The 13,941-nt window shown below is 53.6% G+C and overlaps 6 protein-coding genes across 6 annotated transcripts; 5 read left to right on the top strand and 1 right to left on the bottom strand.

Moving 5' to 3' along the window:
• Positions 1-241: 241 nt before the first annotated feature.
• Positions 242-2,463, bottom strand: M409DRAFT_49348 (uncharacterized protein; the record flags this gene model as incomplete). The annotated part of the gene is made up of 7 exons (XM_033811217.1): positions 242-482; positions 552-817; positions 908-1,224; positions 1,303-1,340; positions 1,408-1,548; positions 1,598-1,664; positions 1,722-2,463. 7 exons carry the CDS (start codon positions 2,461-2,463, stop codon positions 242-244), a joined length of 1,812 nt encoding a protein of 603 aa, XP_033673711.1.
• Positions 2,464-3,366: 903 nt separating this feature from the next.
• On the top strand, positions 3,367-6,291 carry M409DRAFT_49347 (uncharacterized protein; the record flags this gene model as incomplete). The annotated part of the gene is made up of 2 exons (XM_033811216.1): positions 3,367-5,898; positions 5,950-6,291. The coding sequence occupies 2 exons, from the start codon at positions 3,367-3,369 to the stop codon at positions 6,289-6,291; spliced, it is 2,874 nt and encodes a 957-aa protein (XP_033673710.1).
• A 627-nt stretch (positions 6,292-6,918) lies between these two features.
• M409DRAFT_62502 (uncharacterized protein) lies at positions 6,919-7,716 on the top strand (the record flags this gene model as incomplete). The annotated part of the gene is made up of 1 exon (XM_033815201.1): positions 6,919-7,716. One exon carries the CDS (start codon positions 6,919-6,921, stop codon positions 7,714-7,716), a length of 798 nt encoding a protein of 265 aa, XP_033673709.1.
• Positions 7,717-8,324: 608 nt separating this feature from the next.
• M409DRAFT_49345 (uncharacterized protein) lies at positions 8,325-8,642 on the top strand (the record flags this gene model as incomplete). The annotated part of the gene is made up of 1 exon (XM_033811215.1): positions 8,325-8,642. One exon carries the CDS (start codon positions 8,325-8,327, stop codon positions 8,640-8,642), a length of 318 nt encoding a protein of 105 aa, XP_033673708.1.
• Positions 8,643-9,313: 671 nt separating this feature from the next.
• On the top strand, positions 9,314-11,420 carry M409DRAFT_16776 (uncharacterized protein; the record flags this gene model as incomplete). The annotated part of the gene is made up of 3 exons (XM_033803764.1): positions 9,314-10,188; positions 10,264-10,925; positions 10,978-11,420. The coding sequence occupies 3 exons, from the start codon at positions 9,314-9,316 to the stop codon at positions 11,418-11,420; spliced, it is 1,980 nt and encodes a 659-aa protein (XP_033673707.1).
• Positions 11,421-11,987: 567 nt separating this feature from the next.
• Positions 11,988-13,676, top strand: M409DRAFT_62500 (uncharacterized protein; the record flags this gene model as incomplete). Its single annotated transcript, XM_033815200.1, has 1 exon — positions 11,988-13,676. The coding sequence occupies one exon, from the start codon at positions 11,988-11,990 to the stop codon at positions 13,674-13,676; it is 1,689 nt and encodes a 562-aa protein (XP_033673706.1).
• Between the last annotated feature and the right edge of the window lie 265 nt (positions 13,677-13,941).

Raw genomic sequence — 13,941 nt, 5'->3', positions numbered from 1 at the left:
GAAGGAGTTCATCCAAAAACCAAATTTGTGGGCTAGGCTACACATTGATAGATCCTCATGTTTTGAGAGATACCTACCTGAGAAGGGTCGAAATTGGAAAGAGTGAAACACTGCGCTTTCTCCACCTCTCCTTCTTCCAATCTGTGAAAGCAAAACATTTTTTGATTGATTCTGTAGGTACATGTACGCTTCCGCCATCGTCGTCGTAGTCGTTATATCGTCTGTCCCAAACCGTGATCGTCTATAGTCTCGCCTTAACAGACGTCACAAACGTCGTCCACTCGTCGAACGCAGTGATAGGACCCGTGGCCCCCATGGTGGGGTTCTGCCACATCGCCGTGATGTCCTCATCAGTACTATTCGACACCAGCCTGGTGATAGGCGCAATCTTCGCCCCAGGAGGAAACATAATCGGAACAGCTGCCTTCACAGGACTCCACGGAGACCCCCCAGGTCTCGCCACGCCCGTCGACCAATCCTGACTGTCAAAGAAAAGAGCAACACATCAGCTTGCACTCCAGAAGATAGAAGAAAGCATTCGCGCCACTTACTGCGTGTGCCCCAGCAAGAGGAGCGTCAGCCCGAACCAGGCATAGTTCTCCGCGCTCGTGAGGGACTCGAGGTCGTGGAGGTCCAGCGTCTCCGGGTATGCGAGTTCGTAGAGCGCGAGGGTCAGGGATTGCAGGGCGCCGTAGGTATGGGGTTGCGCGGGGCTGGCGTGGCGGAGGAAGTCGAAGCCGGCTTTGTACGAGGGCCAGGAGGGGTCGATGGTTTGGAGCGAGGCGTCGATGATGTCGGCGTGCCAGGGCTTGTTGTCCTGGGGTTTGGTTGGTTAGCGTCGTGTTTTCGATCTCGTTCGCTGTATCTCTGTATCTCGTCGTGCGTCGAGTCTTCCACGAGGACTTACCGTTGCCGCCAGCACTGCGAGGTGGAACAGCTCGTGCAGGAGTGTTATCGGACTTGTGTCCATGGAGTCGAGATGGGTGCCCTCCGGCTGCTGGGTGAGATCTGGTCCATAGGGGCGGTAGGCGGAGAGGCTTCGTGGGCAGAGGACGACGATTGCAGGGAGCAACCACGCTTCTGTACCAGGGAGAAGCGGTGGGTTAGTGTCAGATAGAGCAAAAGTCATTGCGTTGTAGTTCGGATCGGCGCATAAGTTGGGCTTGTTGGTGCGAGGGTCGATTGCGAACGGTATTTGCTCAGTGGGGTCGTTCTTGGGGATCGCTAGATAGCCTCTCTTCATCAGAGAAAGTTGTTGAATCAGCTCATGCGTTCTGTGACTTGTTCTTAAGTGAGACGTACCAGGTCCAAGGCATCTATCCGCCAATACCATGTTAAACCTGGCAATTCATTGTCAATCTTATGGCACACTTGTGATCTCTCGTAGTCGTTCTGACCTTGGCTTACCAAAAATCTCGCCCGTGCAGCTGCTCCCACTCTCTCAATGTGTAGAAATCGTTGCTATTTGGCTTCCTGGTCGGTTTGCCGTTCTTGTCAAGGTAGCTCTCATAGCCCTGTTGCAAATCGGCGAACGTATGGTCACAGAATCTGGACGAAGTTAGCTGATTGACGATTAGGGGGAAATTCCAAGACCAACAGTCTTGGCTTGCTCTGCTGGTCGTGTTGCGGCTTGGTGGTCACGTCAGCTACGGCTTCGTAGAAGTCTGCTAGGACATCAGCAACTACGCGAGTACATACATTCTGGGGCCGAAGAGACTCACCTCGTACTTTACGAAGCTTCTGATCGTGCAGAGTGTTCAGACCGGGCTCAGGCGACTCATTCTCCGAGTTTTGCACAGCAGGTTTGACGCCGAAGAATACGTACAAGAGCTTGCGGACCTCCTCGTTGTTTTGGTAGCTCTCCCTGGAGAGTCCCACCTGAGCAGTGTCCACGATGTACTCCACCCAATACCAGATGCGGTTCAGTACGTAGGTACGATCCCCTAGAGGAGCGTTTTGGTCGTAGATCAGCGTGCTGGGGTCACTCGGGTTAAGTCTCCGCGAGCAGGAGCTCAGGTGGACGTTGGGATCTCTCGTGTCGACGTTGAAGATGTCGGTAAGCCTGTGATTTGCGGCAATTGCGATGGCGAAGAAGAGCGAGATGGTAAAGAGCGTACTTGGTCGCATCTTGGCTTGATGCTCTACCGGATGTGTGAGCGACCGTCGCTTGGTGGATCGCGGCGGTGATATGATCTGACGACTAAGTATATAAGCCGTGGCATGCGGAGTGTAGACAATGTATAGACCGCCGAGGGTTGTGTCGATATTTATGTACCGTGAAGGGCATCCGTAAAAGATCCATGGTTTGGCGAACAACTTGTGAAAACACATGGCAGTCGATGGTGAGTTTCCATCTTCCCGTGGAAGAGTTGCTACGCTAGCGTGTGAGAGCTGGAGGCAGATGAAGGCCAACCTAAGAGAAATGAGAAACAAGAGATCATTGCGCGGAGGGGACTGGTGCATGTCTCGTTGTTGAAAGTATGAGGGCAGAACGTATCTTGTGGTTTCTGAGAAATTCCATACCTACGGTTATTGCGATTGCTGTCAATGAAGTCAAGTGAAGTGCCCTCCTCAGTCCGCTCGAAGTGGCCCACCCATCGCCAGCGCTCTTGGGCTGTCTAGCCAACCTGGGCTACTGTCAAGGGCATGGCCGCTTAGAGAAACAGAGAGGTGAGGGCGACAATTGGTCCACTTCAGAGTTACGATAAGGGTACTTGAGTTCATGTGCAACATGGAAGCATTGAACTGCTCGAGCAGCACAAACAACGTCATCCGCGATTTGGCCGGGTGCATGACACGCGAGCATAATTCCAAGACTCTGGCCGTCGCACTAGGGGTGGGAGAGATGGCTCGAGGGTGGCGTGCAGACAAACAGGGCACAGGTGTGAAGGCAAGCTCGAGTCCAGCGCGAGGTTGTGTGACAAACCCATCGTGACGTGCGGTTAAATAGATGTACATACGGTCAAGGCTGTCCTCGAAGAGGCAGTAGGTTGGCGGCTCTGCGGAAGGGGAAAATGGAGTGAGGTCTCGGAGCGGCTAAGAAAAGGGACATTAGACTTTCAACGGCGCCGGGAGCAGCAGCCAGCACGCGGCGGCGGCTGACTTCGAGCCAGGCGTGTCTGTGTGTCGACTTGGTCCTCGATCCGCCAACTTGGACAAACACCACCCGCACCTCACCACCGCCGCCCACCCACCGCCGTGAATCTCCGCCTCGACCCCCTCCGCCGCCGGAAGCGCCCCTATTCATACGCCGCCGCCGCCGAGACGTGTCAGGGAATGATATGAGCACGAGACGCCGCGGCGAGTCAGGCTTTGGCTTTGCGGGCAGTGTGCGACCCGACAGCATTCCAACCCTCCTCGACGACAATGCAGCCGTCGGCGCGCCAGCAGGAGCTCGAGCGACTGTACCAATCCCGCAAGAACAGCAAGAAACACTCGCCCCAGCTGTCCATCTCCGATGACAGCCACCATGTGACCGAGGCCATTGGGAGTTGGTACGAGCAGCCCGACGCCCACGCCATGCCTCCGCCCGACGTGCGCGAACATCGCCCGCTTAGCTACATCAACAGCCCCAGCGAGCGCGAGAGCTTCGAGGCCCGTCGCCAGCGCCGCCATGGCACCCTCATCGATGCCGCCGGCAGTCGCAGCGGCGGCTCCAGTCCCACCACCGCCCGAACCCCCCTTTCACGCTCTCACAGCAACGACCGGGTCACGTCACCTACCGAAAGCAATAGCAGCGCCCCTTCGCCGAAGTCACTACACAGGATGAGCTCATTGGGAAGTGATACCGCCAACGGACAGCCATCTCCTCCGACACTGAGCCGCCAGTCTTCCACCGATACTGCAGTCCAGCATTTCCCGCTCAATGACATCGACTATGAGTCGAGTCCTGCCGCGGTGCAGCAGGAACTCAGTAACCTCCAGGCAATCCGGCGCATGTCGATGAACATTGATGCAGCAGACCCCGACCTTCCCTCATTCAGCAACATACCAACTGTTGCCCCCAGCAATTCTGACGATGACGAAGACGATCCTTCGAAGCTGTTCTGGGTGCCCGCACGACTGCATCCGGAGCTGGCTCCTAAAGAGTTCAAAACATTCATAGAAGACAGGGTGGACAAGATTCGAAGGAGATCGGGCGATAGTGACAGCCTTTCGCCAGAGGGTTTGGACAGATCTAGCTCGACTAGCAGCAGCTTGCGGCGGAAGAAGAGCATGCTTTCACACCAGATCGACACCAAGGGTAATTACCAGGATGGCGCTGAAAGACTGGAGAGGAAGAAGTCGAAAGGATTGTCCATTGATGGGTCTACAACTGTCGCGAACTTGGCCGATTTGGAAGAACTGGTGAATGATCCGGCACAGCTGGTACGGCGTATGAGTCTGGACCAGGCGAGGCGATCGGTAGACTCTGGCAGCGACGCAAGCGAGGACGTGCCCATTCTACCACCCGCAAATACTTTGAAACGTTCGACCCGGACAACATATCGTCGAGGAAGTCTTAAGAAGGGCGAACGTGTGCCATTCTCAAGGCGCGCCGCACAACGACATGCCGACTCTGAGACAGACGAATCGCCTGCTCAATCGCCCGTGGCACAACCTCCTCCAGAAGAGCCAGTGATTCTAGGATTAACACGAGTGCAGACTGAACCCGTACCTCCTCCAAGTGAACCACGAGACCTTACGTCCAGGGCAGCTTCGAAACGTGCGAATCGACTTGGCTCTTCACAATCTTCAGAAGACCTTCCAACAGATCACGAGAGGAGAGGCACGAAGTCGCCACCCCCACTCAATGAAGAACCCCAGTATCAGCAACAGCCAGAAGAACAACATTACAACGAACGTCCGCTCTCTCAGCCGCCTTCACAGCAACCGAAGCAGTTTCAGTCTCGTATTGCGTCTCCAGGTCGTACAACCGCACAGCTACCAGGTTATACCAACACCAATCCGTTACCGCAAATTATCGAAACCCTGCCCGATGGAAGCAAAGTCCCAGTCAACAATCTCATCCAGCACATACCTGAACGCAAATCTTCTCATGAGGTTCCCCGCCAATTCCAGCGTGGAGGCGCACATATGCGCCCCGTTCCTGGTCGCGAAAAGGCTTCGTCTTCGTCGTTGGACGATATCTCATCGCATCCTTCACCTTTACCGGGCAGCGGAAGCACAAGGACGGATGCGCTTACGATGGTTCCAACGTTCGATGAGAAGAAGTCGGATAAGAAAGATGCGCCTCGCAAAAGCAGCTGGAAGTGGATTCTTGGGAACGATGATGATAAGGACAAGAAATCGAAAGACGATGGTGGATCTGACTCAAAATCGGCAAAGGGGAAGCTGTCGAAAGCCTCTGCAGACAAGGCCAGGTTAGATGTGCTCCAGAACTCCATCGATGGTACTGTCCCTGCACGTGGAAGGGAAAGTCTGGTCCTCAATCGAGAGGACATCAAGTTGGAAGAAGAGCGCAAGAAGGAGGGCAAGAAGTCGGATTCGAAGAAAGAGAAGGAGAAAGATTCGGGCCTGTTATCTGCCCTGTTCGGCGGCAAGAAGAAATCTTCAGATGGCGATCTCAAGGAGAAGAAGAAGAAAGCCGATCGAAACCTTTCGCCGGAGCCAGCACCACGAATACTCAAACCAGACATCGACTACAACTGGACACGCTTCAGCATACTCGAAGAACGAGCCATCTATCGGATGGCGCATATCAAGCTCGCCAACCCTCGACGAGCATTGTACAGCCAGGTTCTATTATCAAACTTTATGTATTCTTACCTCGCCAAGGTGCAGATGATGCACCCGCAAATGCAGATTCCCTCGTCTCAGCGAGCCGCTCAGCAGAAGAGAGAAAAGGAGCAAGAGCAGCAGCCACCTGAGTATAACCAGTATCAGCGATGGCAGGAGGTAAGTCGAACTGAAACCTACAGTTAAACTTGTATTGACCTCATTTTACAGCAACAAGCACGCGAAGAAGCTGCCCAGAGCGGTCAAAGCTCCTCCAGCCGGACAAGCTTCGACATGATCCATGGTGGCCAGCGCAGTAGTCTTGACGTTGGCGAATCATCATCGCACGGTTACGACCGACGAAGCAGCGAAGAATACGGCAGACAACAATATTCCTACTCGTCTCAGAACGGGTCGGGACACGCTCGATCGAACGGCAACGGCTACTCTGGCGGCAGCTCAGGTGGAGGAGGCTCTGGATATAGCGTTGCCAGCACGCACGAATACCTGGGGTATTCGAACAACCAACAGAGCATGTGGGACGACGAGGAGCGAGCCGAAGAGCTGTGGTGATGATGATGATGATATTGCAAAGGTGACAAGGTACAGAGTTGGTTGGTTGTAAACCTCGAGCGGTATGAAGCATGAGCATCTACCTAATCTAGCGCCTGTTTTACACGTCCGAGGACGCTCCGAGGAGGATGACATACCTATACATTTTGAACTCCCTAGCTTCTGACATGCCACGCACAGGTCGCTTGCGGAAAGGCGGTCTCGCATTTTTGCGCACCGGATGTAAGAGCTGAACTCCGGCGCGTGCAGCTTATGAGTAAGTAGTAGCGCATGTTCTCTTCACGGAACGGAGGGTCGCATTATTTCCTGCCGGTAAGTCCTAGGGAGTGCTTTCATGCCAGGGAGGAGTTGAGATGCTAACGACAAAGTAGCATTCGAGGTCGTGGGCCGGATGTTTAAGGTCGTCCGTCCAACCTATTCGAGTCACCGGACCGCGTGGACTACCGTTGCTCAATGATCATATAGCTACCACTAGGCTGTACTGCGAATCGTTTTCTGCAATAAAGCTCATCGTCTCTGACAGCAGCACTTTAAGCAAGCTTTCAGCCCCTCATTGGTAGAGAGCCCACCGAGCCCACCACCGCCTACCTAACACAATATCGTCGAACGTTCTCATTGTCGACCAAAATGTCTCTCCCAGTGAAAGTACACCCCAACGCCATCGCCTCAAGCCGGACACTTGTCGTCGGCGGCACTTCAGGCATTGGAGCCGCCGTCGTCTCAGCAGCATTGGCAAGCAGCGGAAGCGTGCACATATCCTCCTCCAACCCAGACAAGATCTCCGCCAAAATCGCCGAGTTCAAGGCCCTCTACCCTGGAGCTCCCCCCGTCACCGGCACAGCCGCCAACCTCTCTGACGAAAACACACTGGACGAGAACGTAAAAAACGTCCTCGAAGAAGCCACCAAAGCCCTAGGCGGCCCCCTCGACCACCTCGTCTACACCGCCGGCGACGAGTTCAAACGAACGCCCCTCTCCGCCGTCGACCCCAAAACCTACTTCAAAGGCTGGACCGTCCGCTACCTCTCCCCGCTCCTCTTCGCCAAAACCCTCTCCGCCGCCCCAGGAACCTACCTTTCCATCTCCGCCTCCTCCTCCATCACCTTCACCTCCGGCGTCCTCTCGCACAAGCCCATCCCGGGCGTCGCGCACTTCATCGGATGGGCTGGGGCGATCGAGGCGCTGGCGAGGGGCCTCGCGGTGGATATGGCGCCGGTGAGGGTTAATGTTGTTTCGCCTGGGGCGATTTACACGGAGATGTTGGCGGGGATGGGCGAGGCTGCGGTGGGGAGTTTTGGGCAGGGGACGTTGAGGAAGAGTGTCGGGACCGCGGCGGAGTGCGCGGAGGGGTACTTGTTTTGTATGCGGACGGGGTTTTTGACGGGGGAGGTTGTTAAGGTTGATGGTGGGGCGTTGTTTGCTTGAGTGGTGTGTGATGCAGGAGTGGTGTTTTTTTCTGATACGATGAGGGGGATTCAAGATCATGGAAAAGTCGCGATTGCCTTCATTTGGGCCTTGAGTGATTTCTTGGACCATTCGAAGACGCACAGAGACGATCACCAATGCTTCTAGATGAGTGCGACGTTCTTGCTCCTCGCATTGCACCACTAACAGACCTTCTTTCTTCATATTTTGAAGTCGCGAGACAATCAATTCGCGTGTGTGGAGTCGTGAATTAGTAAGTTGTTCGAAGTCGACTCGCGTGACGGTCTTCCCAAAAGAGCAGTTGTGGCTGGTGAGTGAAAAACGGCGTCATTCTGCCGTCATTGCATGTGAGTGATCATCACTGGTGGAGATCGACTACAGCTTTCTTCGAGCATTGTTTACTTGTTCCTGTATTGAAACAGTCTATTGTTCAAGACAGCTGCGGACAATTGAGCCTTGGGAATCCGACACTCTGGTGAACACAGTATTGTGAGTTAAAGCAACTTTAAGATCAACCGCCGAAATGGATCCAATGCTGATTCTTCGTAGCAACGATTGATTGCCAACTACCAATGTACCTGCCCAAACGCGCCTCGATCCAACCAAAAATGTTCCAACCCATCCTCCGCGTCGCCTCACGGCAACCGTCCCGCCTCATTCGCTTCCCTCTCCCAGCAACTCGGCCACTCTCCTCAACCCGCCAACTGCGCCTAAAAGAGGACAAGAACCAAAGCCCCGAACAAATCGAGCAGGCCAAGCAGGAACAGTTGAAATCAGGGAAAAAGAAGGAAGAGCTCGAGTCGCAGAGCGAGTCGGTCGTTGGCGCGGATCGAGAGGAGGTCAAGGATCATGATCAGCATATTGAGCAGTTGCAGAAGGAGGCGGCGAAGCAGCATCAGAGGGAGCATCCGGAGGGGAAGTCGTAGCTTGTGTGCGTGAGAGAGGAAGTGAGGGGTTGGCATGGATGTGTGTGAAGGATTGGGTCTACTTGTACATATTTTGAGACGAAAGTTGATGGTTTCTCCACGGCGGAAAGGGAGACCATGGCCCCGCTTCAATCTATTGGCTTGTTCTCAGCATAATTCCCGGAGAGAGGGCCTTCCGGCAGCTCGCCGTCGTCGGCGAAAAAGAGATTGTTGCACCTTCTTAAATGAACAAAAAGGATGCCTTCCACATTCGACCACAGGCAGATGACTACAGACCATCCCGTCCGCTCTGGTGTACTTAAGCATCTAACCGCCTGATTAGTACTATGGTGGGTGACCACGTGGGAATACCGGGTGTCGAATGTTTTGCATTTCTTGTTGCATGTCTTTTGGCATATCTGTCGGTCCTGCGTCTTGTTGAATATTGAGGTGTCTGTGAAGTCGTGAAACCCATAACACCTTTTTGATGAAGAGCCCGTCTATCTTAGAATTTCACAACACAGCGTAGAGAAAGCCCGACCGCGGGGACGGGGATCTTATTGGTCGGACTTTTGCGCCGCTTGCGCCTTTCCTCTTTCAACCTGCTAAGGATCATCCACTTCGGCCTCCAGCTCCAGCTCCAACTCCTTGTTTGCAACACCTATCGCAATGCCATCCAACGACTACGAGCAATGTCGACCCAGAAAAGAGGCAGAGCCTGCTTGGCTTGCGCCTCCATCAAAATCAAGTGCCAACTGGGAAGCGACACCAGCTTGGAGCCGCCATGCGAACGATGTGTACGGCTAAACAAAGAATGCGTACTATCAGCACCCAAGCGTCAAAAGGATCGAGTCGCAGAGCTTGAAGCACAAGTCGCCGCGTTGACGAAATTGCTGCAAGTACAAGGCATCCAGGATCCTACCGCGGCCGCTTCCCAGCATGGTGAAGACAGTACAGGAACGTCGCCACTACCGTCGACCGCCACAGGCGAATCAAATGGCAATGCAAGGAAACGAAGGCTGCTGGACGACTCACCGGCCTCATCATCTGTTGAATACATCTCTGCGACTTCATTGGACTCCCGAGACGGCAACAACAAGGACCTCTGGAAGCTGGACAACATCGTGCCACTTGAGTTCCAGGAGCGGATCCTCGAACGGTATTTGACTGATATTGTACCTGTCTTTCCCTTAGTACCGCTTCCAGCAGATACGACACTAGAAGCCATCCGTGCTGAGCGGCCAATACTACTGCAAGCAATCGTTTATGCGGGCAGTCCTGGTGTCTTGTCCTTGGACATGCAGGAAGATGTTGCGAGGATGTTTCTCAATCGAATCTCCAGCACCACTTTTGAACAAGGGCAAAAGTCACTCGAAATCATCCAGGCCATTCAGATCACTTGTCTCTGGTATAGAGCCCCGAAACATCACAAGCATATCGCCGCGTACCAGTTGATATCGCTTGCGTCAAACCTTGCCGATGACATTGGAATCAGTAGTCCTTTGACAGCTCCAGGTGTGAAGTACTCGGCGGAAGGACAGGACGTTGAAGCCGTCGATGCATTACGGTGAGTATGATGCCAGATATCGACTCCAAGAAGGCATCTTGATTGCGCTTTGTAGCGGGACTAACATCGTGACAGGGCTTGGCTTGGCTGCTATCATTTGAGCTCTGTCATGGGAAATCTGATGAGAGCGACCGGCCTACCTGCATGGTATCATGAAGAGCCGACCAATCCATTCATGTCGAAGATGATGCGTAGCGGCGAGAAAGGCCCAGCTGCGACGAATTGGGGCTCACACCACGACCAGTGCCTGTTGTTCATGGAGTATTCGCCCACTTCTCTTCCCACCGACCGATGGGTAGGCCAGTACTTCCGTGCTGAGAAGCTCTGTGATGATGTGGTCGAGCAGATGGACCTCTCCAACTTGGCTTCGTACTATGATGTGTCACAAGTCGGCATGAAGATCAAAGTCCAGTCTTGCAAAAACCAAATTTTGAACTGGAAGGTCAAGATCCCCCAAGCGCTTCGAGTGCCGTCTCTGCTTCTGTGGGAGCATGTAGCTACCGCTTACATGTACGAGGCTGTTCTGCACACACCGACGAACAAACGGTCGTTCGCCGCGCCTTTCGTCGCGGAAAACCTTTCGTGCTCGGACTTCCCTACGCCCGTGGTCACACAGGACCACATCACGGCCATTTATGAGCTTCTAAGCGCCTTGCACGCAATCATCGACATCATTTCGAGTTTCGATGCCATGACGACAATAGCGTTACCTGGCCTATTGTACGCTTCTCGCGCAGGTGAGTTCAGATTCCCTCCGGTCTTCCAAGGAAACATGCTAAGAATTGAAAGCATACGCAAACTTTGTGCTGGCTAAACTGTACATTGCGGTCACTGCACCAGGCAACACACTTGGAACGATACTGGATCCCTCAACCATTCGAGCGGACGAGTATGGCGAGAAAATGATTGATCTCGGCACCAGAGTCAAAGCTATCGATGAAAGATGCGCTCCAGCGCGTATGCTCGTCGCAGCTACAAGACTGAAGGAATGGTATACATTGTACAATGCCAGCTTCCTATCGACTGTCAGCAACGGCATGAGCATAGAATCCACCAACACCGCGCCGCTTGACTCGGGCACGTTTGGCAATGTGTTCACAAGTCAAACCCCATCGGACTGGACCTTCCAATTTTCTGATAGTGCCGCCGACTTTGGGCTCGATATCTTGTTCGCGGAACCACTCCCATTCGACGGCTCAATGAATTCATTGGCATTTGACATCGCCAAGTGAAGCTGGGCATATGGAGGGTCAATTGGCTGATAACGGGTTGGCATCTACAGCGTAACAGTTTCCTGGGACACCATAGCCAGCTTTCGGCGACCGCCTTTCCTAAGCCATAAGAGGAGGTCTAAGCGAGTTTTACTCGATGACATCGAGTCACAAACTCATGGATCCAGGCCCCCGGGTGTATCTCCACAGCAGCTATCGTGCCAAGACATCTCTACTGATAAGGAATCGTCACAAACGTGGAACAACGTTGCAACAGCGTGGCTGCAGTATCCGCATCGAGAGACATCAAGCAACAATATGCGCCATTCGTGCATCAAGGACGAAAAATTTGTCGCTCCCTGCAGGAGATCAGATCGTCGGACGCGATTGAGATTCGAAGTTTAAAAGAGCAGTTGTCGCCTCGCCATCATGAACTTGGCAAGAAGGTCACGCTCGTCCTGTCCACGCGACGCATCCCCGCCGCAACCTCCTTCTCCTGTATGCACATACGACCAACGACATCACTCAGAGACTACACCTCTTCTTCGACCAACAACATACTCATACGAAACATTCACTACCGCCATCATGGAGAAGATCAAAGAGTTCAGCATCGTCAGGTTCTTCAACAAGTTTGCTGTTGACAGCGAACCCGGCCTCACGAATGCCCAATTGATGTTTGCAAATGAAGATCTGAAGCCCGTCGAGCCTGAGCGAAGATTATGGAAAAGTCGAAACTTCGTGGCTTTCTGGATATCTGATTCCTTCAACATCAATACGTGGATGATATCGAGCTCCAACATTCTCGACGGCTTATCCTGGTGGCAATCCTGGATTTGCGTCTGGGTCGGGTATTCCATCGCTGCATGTTTTGTCTGCCTCACCGGTCGAATCGCTGCAAAGTACCACATCTCGTTTCCCGTGGTGTGTCGAAGCAGCTTTGGTATTTGGGGTAGTCTGTGGCCGGTACTCAATCGAGCGGCAATGGCATGCGTCTGGTATGGGGTTCAGGGATGGATTGGCGGTACTTGCGTATACCTGATGATCAGATCCATCTGGCCGTCATGGGATTCGTATGGCCCTGGAGGAAGGAACAACACCATGCCAGCTTCATCAGGAACGAATACGCGCGACTTTGTCTCCTTCTTCCTGTTCTGGCTCGGATCGCTGCCATTTCTCTGGCCTCCAGTCCAAAAGATCCGCCATCTTTTCACAGTCAAATCATTCATCGTTCCAACCGCTGGCCTTGCATTCTTCATCTGGGCTATCGTCCGAGCCAACGGCATCGGCCCTATTGTTCACCAGGGTGCCACTGTTGGGGGGAGTACGCTGGCATGGGCCATCGTCAAAGGCATCATGAGCGCCATTGCCAACTTTGCCGCCCTTATTGTGAACGATCCCGACTTCGCTCGATTCGCGAGAAAACCCCGCGACGCCTTGTGGTCACAGCTGATTACCATTCCTGTTGGCTTTGCGGTTACGAGCTTCATCGGCATCATCGTCTCGTCCTCATCGACGGTCATCTTCAAGGGGGATCCAATCTGGTCGCCGCTCACACTACTTCAGATGTTCCTCCACGAAGAGAACGTCAGCGGTGCCACACGCTTCGGGGTCTTTGTCATAGCTGCAGCGTTCACCCTGGCACAACTTGGCACCAACATTGCGGCGAACTCGATTTCAGCAGGCACCGATATGACTGCTCTATTTCCCCGATTCATCAACATCCGCAGAGGATCATACATATGTGCGATTGTCGGCATCGCGATGTGTCCGTGGCACTTGCTGGCCGACAACAACAGCTTCACGACCTATCTCTCGGCGTATTCGGTGTTTCTATCCTCCATTGCAGGAGTCATGTGCTCCGATTATTACCTGGTCAGGAAAGGCTACCTCCAAACGCGCGATCTCTACAGCGCGCTCAAGAGCGGGCCGTATTACTACCACTGGGGCATCAGCTGGAGAGCATATGCCTCCTACATTGCTGGTATTTGCATCAACGTGGTCGGTTTCGCTGGTGCGGTTGGCGCCACCGTCCCCGTTGGAGCGACGTACGTTTACAACTTGAACTTCTTCGGCGGCTTCATCGTGTCTACCGCCGTCTATTACCTTCTTTGTCGACTCTGGCCTATTCCAGCTTGCAGCGATACTTGGTTGGAAGTCGACGACGATTCGGACGATAGGAGTGGCAGCTTGGTGTACGGCCTCGAGGGTTCAGATGCCGAAGTCGTGGAGGAGTATGATGGTGGGAAGGCGGATTTGCCAAAGGCTGCGGTATAGACGACAGTATGATTCTTACGTTAACGAACATATGACATGACTCATAAAGCGACTGGTATTGATCAACAACGCATATGCTCTTCACTACTCAACCCCGGTAAGATGTGCCTGCCTGCCCTACCCAAAAGAGCTTCTGCTGGAGCTGGGAGCTCTCCTCCAGCTCTGCCGGGTGACCAGGCCGTTATCTAGCACTTGATCCTTTCGGCCAACCGCCTCTACGATAGGGTAAGACTAATTCAAACAGATGCCACTGCTCCGTTCTATG

This window comes from Zasmidium cellare (assembly GCF_010093935.1).
Source record: "Zasmidium cellare ATCC 36951 unplaced genomic scaffold M409scaffold_2, whole genome shotgun sequence".
Lineage (NCBI taxonomy): Eukaryota > Fungi > Ascomycota > Dothideomycetes > Mycosphaerellales > Mycosphaerellaceae > Zasmidium > Zasmidium cellare.
Note: the sequence above shows the minus strand (reverse complement) of the source record. Positions and strands in the feature narration are given on the sequence as shown.